The sequence below is a fragment of the Procambarus clarkii genome, chromosome 69 (assembly GCF_040958095.1).
Source record: "Procambarus clarkii isolate CNS0578487 chromosome 69, FALCON_Pclarkii_2.0, whole genome shotgun sequence".
Taxonomy (NCBI): domain Eukaryota; kingdom Metazoa; phylum Arthropoda; class Malacostraca; order Decapoda; family Cambaridae; genus Procambarus; species Procambarus clarkii.
In genome coordinates, this window is record NC_091218.1 from 23,582,489 (window position 1) to 23,596,595 (window position 14,107).

The window sequence follows — 14,107 nt, forward strand, 5'->3', positions numbered from 1 at the left end:
TGAAAGAGCCAAACAACTCAGCAAATGATTAATTCAAGACAGCTCTCTAGAAAGTAGCTCAAATCTCTTACTATAAATGGCCCAGAGCTCTCAGCTAACAGCCGGCTACTGGTCATTCCTATTATTAATGTTGATTTGTGAAAAAGTGCTTCTCAGTTGCCTCATCGCAGCAGGTCCTACTTCTTCCTCAACTAAGTGCTGGCCATTCTTTGGACTTTGTATTTTTGCTACAAAGCTGTAGTATATGTTTCACCAGGGAGTTAATTGCCAGTATTCTTGTGTGGACTTGGCATATTTTCAGCTTTATGCTGCATGTGTCTAGTGTGACCTTACCTAGGTGCTTATCATCTAATGTTGTCCCTGCATTTACAGAGTTAATTCCTTGGCGTGTTTGGGAGTTTGTTCCAGAGTGGTCAGTCCAACAGGGTGGAGAGCCTAGCACGATTTGTAGTGCAGTTGTTGACACCTCTGTGAGGCCTTATGGGGATGAGGGGGAAGGCATTCTAATTAATTGTGATTGGGGTGTACTAGGATATGCACACTTATTCATGCATCATGCTGCAGATACCCTTCATAGCCATGTTATCTTAACCTGCATTTTTGACTGTTTCATTACACGGCCCTCATCATGGCCCTTGTGGATTTGTTCTTTTGACTGTTCTTTTGGGCGAGACACCAACATGCTTGGTTGTCTTGCTTGGGTAGTTCATGCTGCAGATACCCTTCGCCTGACAGCTGGGTGGAGAGTGCTACGGATTCGTAGTCCTGAGATTCCGGGTTCGATCCCCGGTGGAGGCAGAGAGAAATGGGCAAAATGTTTCTTTCGCCCTAATGCCCCTGTTACTTAGCAGTAAATAGGTACCTGGGAGTTAGACAGCTGCTACGGGCTGCTTCCTGGAGTGTGTGTAACAAAAAGGAGGCCTGGTCGAGGACTGGACCGCGGGGACGCTAAGCCCCGAAATCATCTCAAGATAGTTAACCTTCAGGTTGCGGTAACTCCCCTGTGGGTCTGTGGTAACTTCCCCGTGGGTCTGCGGTGTGGCTCATTATGGATCAGTCCATCGAGCCTGCACACACTACATGCAAGTTCAAAGGGGGCTTGCTACCTTGTTGAGTTGGTGGCATCTTTGACCCCGAGGCCTGTGACATATGCACAAACAAGGTCTCTTATTTTATTTGGTCTGCCTCAAGACAGGAGTCATATCAGACGGCTGGCATTTTGCATTCTTGCTTTTCCCTCATTCATGGTTCTTTGTGTGGTGCTTGATTGGAGGAGGGTTCTGACCTCTGTGGTCGAGTTCTGACCTCTGTGGAGTCCAAGGATCCATATTTGGAGGTGTAAGTATTTTCCACTTGGGTTAATACTGTGTTGCCTCTTCCTTCCTGTGCTAGTGTGGTTTGCTTCAAAGTGTGTGATGGTTTTGAAGCTAAGTAAGTGTTTAACTTTGGAGGTAGTTCAGTCATCTCTTAGGATGGTCGTATTCACTTTGACTGTAGAGGCAGCCGAGACATTACTTCCAGCTGAGGTTGCAGAGTCTTCACCTTCACAACCAATTTCTAGCTCTGATCCTACTCCTTGGGATGATGTCTTCCTGTCCCAGGCATTAGGCACAGAAAATGGCTCCACCTTGGGGCCATCGTGGCTGGCTACCAGGGCTGAGAGAGAGAGCCTAAATGAGAGGTCTATGGGGGTGCCCTTCAACTCATCCTGGACGTTAGTTCAGTCAGATGAGGGTATAGTTCTCCAGGGCAGAATGTATCCAACCATCCTTCAATGTTTGAGGCCAATTACTGTACTGTACTTGGATGCTTCCCACAGGGTTTGCTCCGTTGTTCCATTTGGTTCCATAAATTTGTCTTGCCTGCTTGATGGGGTTCTGGGAGTTCTTCTATTCCCCAAGCCTAGCCTGAGGCCAGGCTTGACTTTTTTCTGGTGGATTTTGTTGTCATGCCTTAATCTTCTGTGGTGTCTACCTTGTCTAGCGTCTGAGGATCAATGACCCCGCCGGTTGGTTGTCTTGGTCAACCAGGCTGTTGGATGTGGCTACTTGCAGCCTAACGTATGAATCACAGCCTGATTGATTAGGTATTCTTTGCGGATGTTTGCCGAGTTCTCTCTTGAACACTATGAGAAGCCGGCAAGTTATGCTCATTATATGTGAGCAGACTTGTTTCATTTTCTGAAGGATTCCTTTGATGGACCCAATCTTGTTCAAGTTCGAGTCTGCTGCTACCTATTGGATGCATTATGAAGTCCTGGATTCATCCTGACTTCATAACCCTCTTCTTTCCTTGGGGGGGGGGGCTTGGTATGGGTTATCTTGAGCCTAAATGCTTGAGTTACAAGAAGTGAATTGCTTCTTTCAGGTGTTCTTGGGGGTTACCTTACCTTGAGGTTACCTTGAGGTGTTTCCGGGGCTTGTCGTCCCCGCGGCCCAGTCGTCGACCAGGCCTCCTCGCTGCTGGACTGGCCAACCAGGCTGTTCGATGTGGCTGCTCGCAGCCTGACAGTATGAATCACAGCCTGGTTGATCAGGTATCCTTTGGAGGTGCTTATCGAGTTCTTTCTTGATCACTGTGAGGGGTCAGCCAGTTATGCCCCTTATGTGTAGTGGAAGCGTGTTAAATAGTCTTGGGCCTCTGATGTTGATAGAGTTCTCTCAGAATACGGTACCTGTTGCACCTCTGCTTTCAACTGGGGGGTGAAGGGGTACTCCCTATACACTGCTTGAAGACTGTGTTTTGCTCACTTGCTTCGAAGGATGTGGGCAAGTGGCAACTGCAAATGTAGCTGTCTGTGTTCTCTGGACCCCTTACTGCAGAAGACCATGGAGTTCATATCCACCTGGCTGCTGTCATGGGTGTTTGGGCAGTTGTGCTGTTTGTGGACAAGCTTCATGAAGGCCTGGATATGCTGGCATCATTTCTTGGTGTGGCATCCTTGTTGCCTGTGGTGTAGACTTTGGCAGTTTTGCCCAAGTTGTTCACCCCTCTATGTTGTGATGAAGTGACAGGTTTTTTACTTGGCCCATCGTGGATATTCAGAGGCTGTGCTGGCCCAGGCTTTAAATTTTGTTTCAGGTCCTTAACCCTCCCTTTGTCTGCTTTCTTTTTTTTTTTACTCTCATCTCTCCTGAATATAATATCTTAAGTAATTTTGGCAGCTGCTGCTGCACCATTTAGGCCTCTCAGTCAGGTGGTGTTTGAGCAGGGTTCTGTGTCCTCAGGTTGAAGGTGATCTAGTAGGGTTCTAGTGGTAGGGTTGGGGCTTCACCTACTGTTGGTTGGAGTATGCCCCCAATGGAGTCAGATTGTTGGACCCTTGCTCTTTCTTCAGCTGGTGCCTCTTCTGCTCATCATCACAATATGTAGTGTGGAAGGCTGGCTCTGCTCATGGGTCTTTGTAGTGTCCATTTTACAGTTCACCCCTTTGAGGATTCTGTGGGGAGGGGCATCTAGGCCATTTTCCCAACTTTTGGTCTTATGATTTGTGCGCTTTCTTGTCCACCCTTACTCCCCCTCCCCCCCTCTGTTGGGTTTGGGTGTGTCAGGTCAGGAGTCTTACTCCTCAATCTTTGCATTGTAATTAGACTTAGGTGTGGTCAAGTCAATCTCGACTCTTTGGCGAGAGTCCTGGTTGTTTCCAGTTTGTCATGTATTACTGTCAGGTTCCTGGATGGTGTCCTTGGACCTCAAGGATGCAGACTGTCGGGTTCCTATTCTTCCGAGGTTCTGGTGCCGGAACAACCGTGGACATCTTCAAGAGAAAACTAGACTTGTTTTCTAAAAAAGTTCCGGACCAACCGGTCGGTGGTGGGTATGTGGGCCTGTGGGCCGCTCCAAGCAACAGCCTGGTGGACTAAAATCTCACAAGTCAAGCCTGGCCTCAGGCCAGGCTTGGGGAGTAGAAGAACTCCCAGAACCCTGTCAAGCAGGTACTGGTTAAGGTTCATTGTGGGTCTTTAGGCTTTCTGCTTCAGGGTTCTGCCCTTTGGCTTGAATCTGGCTCCTCGGATCTTTGCTAAGTTAGCTGAGGTAACTGTGACCTGGCTGTGTCTTTATTTAAGAGTTTATGTCTTTGTCTACCTTGTCTACCAAAGACTTTATGCTTTCTCCTGATAATAACAGTACTTTACCTCGACAACTGGCTGGTTTGAGCCCTCATCCAGTTCTAGTGTCAGCTGGTCAGGGATCCTGTTCTTTCACACTTGGTAGATTTAGGTTCCTGGTGAACTGGTGGAAGTTCTATTTGGTTCTCTCCCAGGTTTGGACAGAACTGGGATTCCCAGTCAACATCTCTCCCACCCTCCTGTGGTACGGCTCGGCCTGCAGCAGGTCACTATTTGGTGTTGGATTGGCATTGGGTGATTTGTTAATTGATCCAGTCTCTGACCAGGCTGCCGGGTTGGTAGTCTGGTCAGCCAGGCTATTTGACACTGCTGCTCATAGCTTGATATATGAATTACAGTCTGTTGATCAGGTATCCTTTGAGACCTTCACGCTAGAGTCAGTAGAGTTCTGTGTTGAATAACTTTTTGTTCTATCATATCTGAGTTGGTTAAGGACATTGTCTGGGAGTCTCCAGAATGCTGGTTCAAGTCAATTCATTACTCCAAATGGTTTTCTCATTAAAACCATTATTATTGGGACTGTCTCGAAGCAAAATGTACTGTTTGGAAAGAAGACGAGAAAGGTATCAAATAATATATAGCACATGGAAGATACTTTAAGGCCAGGTCCCAAATTTGCACAGTAGAGTAACAACATTCTGGAATGAAAGATACGGAAGGAAATGCAGAATAGGACCAATGAATAGAAGAGGATGCCATAGGACACAATCAGAGAGCACTGTCTGAACATCAGAGGTTCACAGCTGTTCAACACCCTCCCAGCAAGCATTTGAAATAATGCTGGATCAAAGGTGGATGTATTCAAGAGGCACTTAGATAAGTTCTTGCAAGAAGTGCCAGACCTAACCAGGCTGTAGTGGATATGTGGGCCTGCGGGTCACTCGAAGCAACAGCCTGTAGGACCAAGTTATCATGTCGAGCCTGGGCTCAAGCCTGGCTCGACGAAATCGGCTGAAAATTAATAGCCAAAATCATTGCAAGGTTAGGTAAGGCCGGGTTCAGGAAGTAGAACAACTCCCAGAGCCCTCTCAAGGTATGCTCCAGGAGGAAGGATTAAGACAGCAATTTCCATAAATACTTTTATATAAATTCATATTCAGAAGGATGGATTTACGGGTCAGTTGTGTGGATATATAGGCAGGAAAGAGGGGAGGTGAGGTACAATGTCTTTTGAGATGTGATATTAATAAGGTATTAGTGAGATAAGTATATGTATATTGCTTGTTCGTATTTGTGTTACTCATATACAATATGCATATATACATATGAATATACTGTACAGTAAAAAAATATATATATATATATATATATATATATATATATATATATATATATATATATATATATATATATATATATATATATATATATATATATATATTATATAATAATATTTGTTTTTGTGTGTATGTATGTATGTTTGCAGGTCATTGTGTATTTTGTTCATTACATACTTTTAGAAATATAATTTACAACATACAGTTGTCTGAAATATATGAGTGAACTGTTATTTCTTTTTTCAGATGATTTTGCTGCGATGTTGGAGAATGCTCTGCCAGACGACCTGATGTGGTCAGGCGACTCTCAGGGTGGTGGCGGTGGTGGTGGAGGTGGTGTCAATGGTATGATGGAAAGTAGTGGGGGTGGTGGTGGTGGTCCTGGAGATCGCCCCCAGCAACTGACTCATCTCCTCCAAACCAAAACCCCGCCCCACTCCATGGCCGGAAATAATGCAATGTCCACCGGCCCACACAATATGCCCAACCAAAGCAATATGATAGTAAACGCATTAACAAATTCCAAAAGCCCGCATGGTGGACCAATGCAATCGCCTCAAAATACAAATTTAAGTATGAGTGGTGTTCCGACGTCTAGCCAACAACTAACAATGAGTGACAACGTTAATAATTTGAACACTATGCCAAATAGTATAGCTAACTCAATGGCTGCCAATGTGACAGGAACCATGTCGATAACAATGGCCTCTAATGTTGCAGTATCTTCCATGAGCCTTGTTAACACCAATACGTCAATGGGCCTAAGTAGTATGGCAAACAGTGCAGGCATGGCTGGTGGCATGAATACTGTAAGTAACATAAATACTATGAATACAATGAATTCCATGAACAAGTCACAACAAGGTGTGGTAACTACAATGAACATGAGTGGTCCCATGGCATCTCAGATGAATGAAGGGATGCCAAATGGTCCATTGCCAGGACTAAACAGACCTATGGTTCCACCAAACCTTCGAGGACAATCACCACAACCCATGGGCGCTGGACCTCAGGGAATGGCACCAAGACACCCGGGAATGGGTCCAGGACAACTAGGACCAAGATTGCAGGTAAGACATCTTAAATACGTTTGTTCGAGAATAATATAAAACTGTTTCCCTGAAGAGTTAATGCTCAACCACTTGGACTGGATGGTAGGGCAACAGTCTTACTTCTTTCAGGTCAGTGTTCAATCCATGACTGTCCAAGTGGTTGGACACCAATTCTTTCCTCCATTCTATCCTAAATCCTTATCCCCTTATTCTTTCTAAGTGCTATATAGTCATAATGGCCAAGTGCTTTCTCTTGATAATTACCTTATTTTACCTTGAAGGGTTAATCTAGTTAAGCTGATCACATTATCCTATTTTAAGTACTGTATTTACAATTACTGTAATGTAAGTGGTTTTGGAGACTTGCTTGCCATCACAACTATTTTCATAATCAAGTTTTCAGGCATCAGAAGTTCAAATATTTGTGTAATTGTTTTTTAATCTGAAAAACATTCAGTATTTCCATCTATGCATTTCATTTCCAGTTTATCTAGTTATTATTGTTTTCTCTTTTGGCCTTATATCCTTTTTGCTGTTTGTTTTTTTGTTTATTATTTTCTGTGGGGAGCCCCATCGGCTTCCTGAAGCTATCCGAACTGATATGTGCTATATTAGTTTGGAGTTCTCAGTCACAGGAGTTCTTATGCCTTCCGGGAACCACAAGCCAGAACCTGGTCCCCACAGAGAGGTGCAGGCAGCAATAGTCTGTGAGCACTTTACATTTAAAGTACTGTATGTTATAATTGCCATCGACCGGGGAAGTACCCAGAGAGGTAGGCAGATCAAAACAGACCACAGTCTGGTTAAATGTGCAGTTTACATTCTAAAAGATTAAAATAATTCTCCCTAGAAAGAAAACAAGCAAGCACCCTTCATGCAACTATCACTTCCGCTTGTTAGCTCTACACCTGGTGGGAAAGGGGGAGCCGACAGTCCACCACTCCAGTTGTTGAAGTGATGTGCTGGTGGTCACTTCAATCATTTCTGGTCTCAAGTTACTGTTCTGTATTTTTGCCGTGTGTGGCTGTTCCAGCTGTGTGTTGGTGTGGTCAGGTGTCTTAAAGTGTACAGGAGCAGCATGCGCCTAGGCTGACCTTTCTTAGGTGTTCCGTGAGTAATGCCCTTGCACATCAGGGTTATCTTCCCTGAGGTGTTTGGGAATTACTCCCTGTTTGAGGCCTTTATCGCTTGTTGGCTTCGTCCTTGGGGTACATCACAGGTCTAGGGCTTTCCGTCTTGCTTTGGATAGGGGGAGTGTTATTGGCTGGGTGGGGCACCCTGCAGCTGGTGCAGTTAGCTTTACTTCAGTGCAGCGGCCGATGTTTCTCTCTAACTGCAGTTTGTTGTGTGTCTTTGGAAGGTCTTGTTTTCATTTCTTTTCATTCACTGGCATTCTCGCTTTGTTTTGAAAGTGGTGGTCTGCTGCTTATTTGGCAAGCCTAGGTTGTGTTGGTAGTTTTCCTGTGTTTCCCTCAAGGTTTCAGAGCTTCTACTAGTGGTCAGTTTGTCTGCTACCTGACAGGATTCTACTGGCTTAGCTAGCCCCAGTGCCTTGGTTTCTCAAATGGCTAATTCACCCTCCAGGCCCTGGAAAACCCCTAGGGCTTGGTCAGGTGTGAAAAACCCCTTGTGTGAAGTCGAAGGTTGTTCATTACTCCTGTCTCAGGGAAACGATCATCTGTACTGCCTCCATCACGCTGCCTGTTGGGTTGAGGACACCACCGACCCAGAGTCATGTGGGCTTTGTTCCCCCTCTTGTAATTCACTTTATTCATTCCTTGTTTGTTGATCTCAAGGATCATGCAGTGGCTGTGTTGCATGCTTGATTCTCCTTCCTGCAACAGGCCAGGTTTGTTGCCCTGTTGGATGCTCCGGAGCTGCCCTGCTTGGGTTTTTGAGACCAGGATTTGGGGGCGTTGGTCGCTTCAACCTTGGTTTCTTCCACATCCCTGCTTCCTTTCCAGGTCAGCGTAGTTCGCCTTGCTCTTTTATCCCCCAGCTTCCGCCTGCCAAATGTCTAAGGGTTTCGGAGTCGGGGTGGGGTTTAGCTCGGGATGAGGCTCTGGTGGCTTTGGTGGCTGCTCCTTCCGGTTTGGGCGAGGTGGTTGAATCCAATTTTCCCGTTGGGGCTTCAGAGTCAACCAAGCAGACTTCATGCTTGGAAGCTTTCCCCTGGATGCCGCCTTTTCTTCAGGGAAAATGGGCTTAGAAGAAGGCTCGGCTCCGGGACTTGTGTCTGGGGTTCCCGGGGCTCGTGGGGAGTCCGCCTGGAGCGCTTGGGCTCCTTTTGTCCCTGCTTGGGCCCTTGTGCCTTCTTGGCAGGTGTTGTTGCTACAGGGGAGGGGTTTTCATCCCCTCCTTCCCTTTCGGACTTAGTTTTACTGTATTTGCCAACGTTATTTCAGCACCCTCGTGTTGGGCGCATCTATCTTTTGCTTGAATGTATTGTTCTTGGAAAAAAGTATTAATATAACAACTTCTTCGTTTGGCTCATCATAATTTATTGCACACTATTTTCTGGTGATTTTGGTACCCTTGTTCTTCCCTCTTCTCAGATCGGCAGTTTCTGTGTATATTTTTAGAAAGAGCTTTGCTCTACAGTTTGAGTTGATGTGACTGGCCTCCAGTCGTGGTGCACCATCCTACAGCTGTGGTTTGTTGTTTCCCACTCTTTGTGTATGGCAGCCGGGTGGTTGGAAGTTTATCATTCTTTTATTGATTCTTGGGGAGTTTTTCATGTACCGTATTTGCCAGCGTATAAGACGCACTTTTTTTTATTTTTAAATGCATCAAAAAAGTGCCCTGCGTCTAATGAAGCTGTTTTATGGATGGGAGACCGAGTAGGATAGGCTAGGGAGCTGGACGAGCATACTTTACTGGGTAAGTTCGCTAGGCACAAATATCGTTGCTAATAATAAAATATTGAAAGCAAGCCAAATTATCACAATGTTATCACAAACTTATGATACGTCGACAGCTATGAAGGAAGCTCGCATCATCATACCCAGTATACATAACCCACACCTGCTATGTCATACATTATTGATCGACTGTGTTACCTTTAAGACACATTTATTCATTATCTAAATGAAAAATTATCCTAGAAATTTGAAAGGAATGTTCAACTTTCATCTGCTTGTCAGCCATTTGCAATGTTTGAATGACAAGAACACCAGAGCACTGTTATGGTGCACCACTGCTGGGTACACCACCCTGGTGGCCTGATTCAGCAACAAAACATCACTTAAAGAAATACAAGTTTCACATCCTGTATAGCAATTCTCTTGCCCAAAATATAAACTACTACACCACACTTGATTTTAGAGGAGGTAAGAGTTGTGGTACGAAATATTAATAATATTAATACTTTAAAATATTTGTCAATAAATGCATGATGAAATGTACTAAAATAGTTTTTTCCACAAAATATTCTTTAAAAACAGGGGTGCGTCCTATGCGAGGGTGCATCTTTTACGTTGGCAAATACAGTAGTTAATGCGCTCTTGTTCTTACTGGTGACTCAGTCATTCACTTTTGTGTGACATGTCTCAGGTGTGGGTTATGTTTGCTATGAAAGATACGTGAAGAGATACATATACAGGGAGATACGTGAATTGGTGTGTGTTTCCCTCATCACTGCCACAGTGTGGGGCTTTGTGACCAGTGCTCACCAGTCCCCCCAGGATTATTGGGGACTGTCCTTATGTTGGGCTCACAGCATGGTGCAGGAGTTTGTGGCAGATGCTGTGCCGAATTTGGCTTCCTCGGAGCTCGGTAATCCGGCTCCATTCAAACTGCTCCCCCGAGGTTCATTGTCTCAACCGTGTTGAGGTACCTTCAGTCCGTGGCTCTTTGGGGCTGGTCGTTTCGAGTGAGTGTGACTCTTCTGCTGAGTTCTCGGGATTTAGTTCGCTGCGCTGTTCACATTCAAGGAGTGTCCAATGTTTTGGCAGATGGTCTGTCAAGCTTCATTCCTCTTTCCACGGAGTGGATGGATGATGCTGTCTCCTAACTTTGGCTTTGCCGGACGTATGGGCACCCGAAGGTGGACCTCTTCACATTGGCATGGTCTCGGTGTCTCCCATTGGATGTGGCATCGTTTCCTGATGGCAAGACCGTTGTGTTAGGTGCTTTTTGGCAGGACTGGTCGTGGTAAAGGGTTCCTGTACCTCTTTCTCCTGGTCCAGCTGTTGCTTGGAGTCCTATCGGGAAAGGGTGATTCTTGGCTCCTTGGTACTGGCCCAGCCTTTGTTTCAGGTACTGGTTGCTCGGTGTCTGAACCTGGGCGATTTTCCGTGGCTTCGCCTCTTCCAGCAGATCGGGCCAGTGAGGTACCTCGTTAGTTCGCCTTACTGCTCCGCACTAGGCATCTGGTCTTTCTGTGGGGAGCCCTGAAGACTGATGTGTGTTATACTAGTTTGAGGACATAGGTTACGGGAGTTCTTGTCTACTGGGAACCATGAGCCAGAACCTGACCCCCTCAGAGGCACAGGGAGCAATGGCTATATGAGAACAGTACTCTACATTTAGAGTATGTCATGTTGGCCATCGACTGGGGTATACCCCCAGAAAGGTAGGCATAATACAAACCTCCAACTGGTGAAAATTGCAACCTCCATCCGAACAGAGCCAAAGAACTTCCCCCTAAAAGAAAACAAATAAACAAAGCTGGTGAGCCAGCAGCTCAACCCTCCAGTTCTTGACTGATGTGCACTGGGGACACACGTTGCCTCTGGCCTTGTTTTCCTGTCTGGATTTTTGCCTGATCCTTCAGGGCTCTGTGATCTGATTCCATTTGGACTGAGCTCCCCTGTGTTTCATTGTCTCAACCAGGGGGGGTTCTCTGCGGTGTGTGGCTCTTTGGGGCTGGTCGCTTCGAGTGGTTCTTCTGCTGAGTTCTCAGGGTTTGACTCTGCGCTGTTCACATTCAGGGAGTGTCCAGCATCCTGGCAGATGGCCTGTTGCACTTCCTTCCTCTTTTCCACAGAGTGGACAGTCAAAAACGCCTCCTTCCTTTGGCCTTGGTGGATATTCGGGGGTCCAGAGGTGGACCTCTTCATGTCGGAGTGGTCTCGCCATCTCCCATTATAAGTGGCGCCTTCTCGTTTTTCTCCTCTCCGCGGTTTGTAGTAGCCCCTTCAGTCCGTGATTGTACTATGAAAGCTTTGTTTTTGTTGGCTTTAGCCTCTGGGGGTCGGGTTGCGGTGCTAAATGCTCCGCTCCAACACAGAGGGTTGTGCTCCTTTGGTCCTGGGTGTCATTTTGTTTGTTTGCAGCCCTCTTCTTCTTTTCTGGTGAAGAATGAGACTGGGCTTCTGGAGGGGTCCATGGTTTGTTGATGCTTGGTTGGTTAGATTGATTAGGCCGGGGGTGCATCATGTTTTGTGTCCTGCTGCAACATTGCGTTGCTATCTGCAGGCCACTGGTTCAGCGATGGTTATTGCACTCCGGGTTGATCCGGTTTCCCTGGTCCAGGGCCCGTGTCTCTCAGGTTATGCAGAGTTGTCAAATCTAGCCATCCTGCAGTTTACCCCTATGCTCATTATGTGAGGAAATATGTTGCTCTCGCTGCTGTATCTGGGAAGATATCTTGGGTTGACGTTCGAGCACGGAGGTTTTGGAAATTGAACAGGATTCTGGCTGCCTGTTATCTTATCAATGTTCTGGGCCCTCTGTGGCCTTGTATTGCTTTGGGCCATCTGTCGCGGACTGTTGTCACTTCTTCGTCTTCAGACATGCGGTGCTGCTGCCTCCCGGTTAAGTCCCTGTTTTTACTTCTCTGTGGGTAGATAGCTTCAAGGAGCCAACAGGGCTCCCCACAGAATACCAGCCTTGAATGTAATGAAACGGCATTTCCTGGGCGAGCCCTGGAGGCTCCTTGACACCATCCATCCCTCTGGTTGGTGGTTTTCATCATTCTACAAAATATAGGGTTCAGCTGTTGGCTCGTGTGAACGGGCTCCACCTTCCCCCTGTACGTAAATGGAGGGGGGGGGGGCTGTAACGAGCGGGTGCGCTAGTTTCATGACGATTTGCTTGTTTATTTGATTTCTTTTGGGAGAATTCTTTGGCTCTGTTCGGATGTAGATTCGGGAGCCGGTCGGCCGAGCGGACAGCACACTGGACTTGTGATCCTGTGGTCCCGGGTTCGATCCCGGGCGGCGAGAAACAATGGGCAGAGTTTCTTTCACCCTATGCCCCTGTTACCTAGCAGTAAAATAGGTATCTGGGTGTTAGTCAGCTGTCACGGGCTGCTTCCTGGAGGTGGAGGCCTGGTCGAGGACTGGGCCACGGGGACTCTAAAGCCCCAAAATCATCTCAAGATAACCTCAAGATTGCAATTTTCACCAGTTGGAGGTTTGTATTATTATGCCTACCTTGCAGTGGGTATACCCAGGTTGATGGCAGACATGGCATACTCTAAATGTAGAGTGCTCATATAGCTATTGCTCCTTGCGCCTCTCTAAGGGGGGCCAGGTTCTTGCTCGGGGTTCCCGTAGGCAAGAACTCACGTAACTGATGTCCCCAAACTAATATGGCACATATTAGTCTCGATAGCTTCAGGGAGTTTCTGGGGCTCGCCCAGAAAATGGCATTTCATTACTTTTAACACTGGTTTTTTAACTCGTGTGTATTGTCATTTATATGGTGATCAGGTGGTTTCTTTGATGGTGTCCCACCTGCAGTCTTCCTCCCGGCAACAGTATGTACAGTACTGTAGTTTAATTTGTCATCCACATTTCCGTGGAAATAAACATATGATTCATCTGGGTTCTATGAGACTTGACATAGCTGAGTGGAAAGAATCTCTGCCTCACACACGTGGGGGTCCATGGTTTAAGTCTCCTAGAGCCCAGGTGAATGAAAAGTATGTTGTTTCTTGGCGGTCTTTCCGTCACTTTATTTCTCTTCGAAGGTTTTCGTCTATTTTGAATCGGGTTGTTTTGTCTCTGCTCTTTCAGCTTTTTCTGGATCAGTATTCGTCCCTAATACTGTCGCTTCTTATCGCACAATGTTGGCGGAGCCACTCCAGCTTGCGTTTGGGGTGGATGTGGAATCCGCTCCGTTCCGCAAGCTTTCACGTGCATTTTTCCACCTCTGGCCTTCTCATATGCCGCCTGAGCCTTCTTGGTCTTTAAATAGTGTTCTTACTTTTCTTTCTACCCGCTTTTTTGTGGCCCCTTCGATTAGGGAATTCTTTTGGAAGGCCTTGTTTTTGTTGGCCTTGGCCTCTGGGAGTCAGGTTGGGGAACTTCATGTTCTCCTCCAATGCCAGGTGTTCTGTTAGTTTGGTCCATGTGGTCGTTTTGTTCGTTTATGGCCTTCTTCTATTCTGGCATAGATTGAGATGGCGGGCTTCCGGAGGGGTCAGTTGGTTGTGGATGCTTTTTGGTTAGGCTGGGGTGCATCATGTGTTCGGTGGCAGCTTTATGCTGCTACCTGCCGGCCACAGAAACTGTGACTTTTTTATCATGTTGTTGTTATAGATTCAGCTACTCGGAACAAGTTCCAAGTAGCATGGGCTATGGTGAGCCCGTAACTTACCTGGCACAGGAGTGGGGCAAGTAGCACGGGCTATGGTGAGCCCGTAGCGGACTTACCTGGCACAGGAGCGGTGCTGTGTGATTTTTTTTTTTTTATCATTCAA

General features: G+C 46.4%; 1 protein-coding gene across 7 annotated transcripts in view; it reads left to right on the forward strand.

Annotated features, from left to right (window-relative positions):
• Positions 1–14,107, forward strand: part of nej (nejire) — a 131,838-nt gene that overhangs the window by 26,482 nt on the left and 91,249 nt on the right. For all 7 annotated transcript variants that reach the window (XM_045765149.2, XM_069311245.1, XM_045765157.2 and 4 more), the window contains exon 2: positions 5,654–6,477. In XM_045765149.2, coding sequence (XP_045621105.1) covers positions 5,654–6,477 — 824 coding nt within the window. The remainder of the gene's footprint in view (positions 1–5,653; positions 6,478–14,107) is intronic.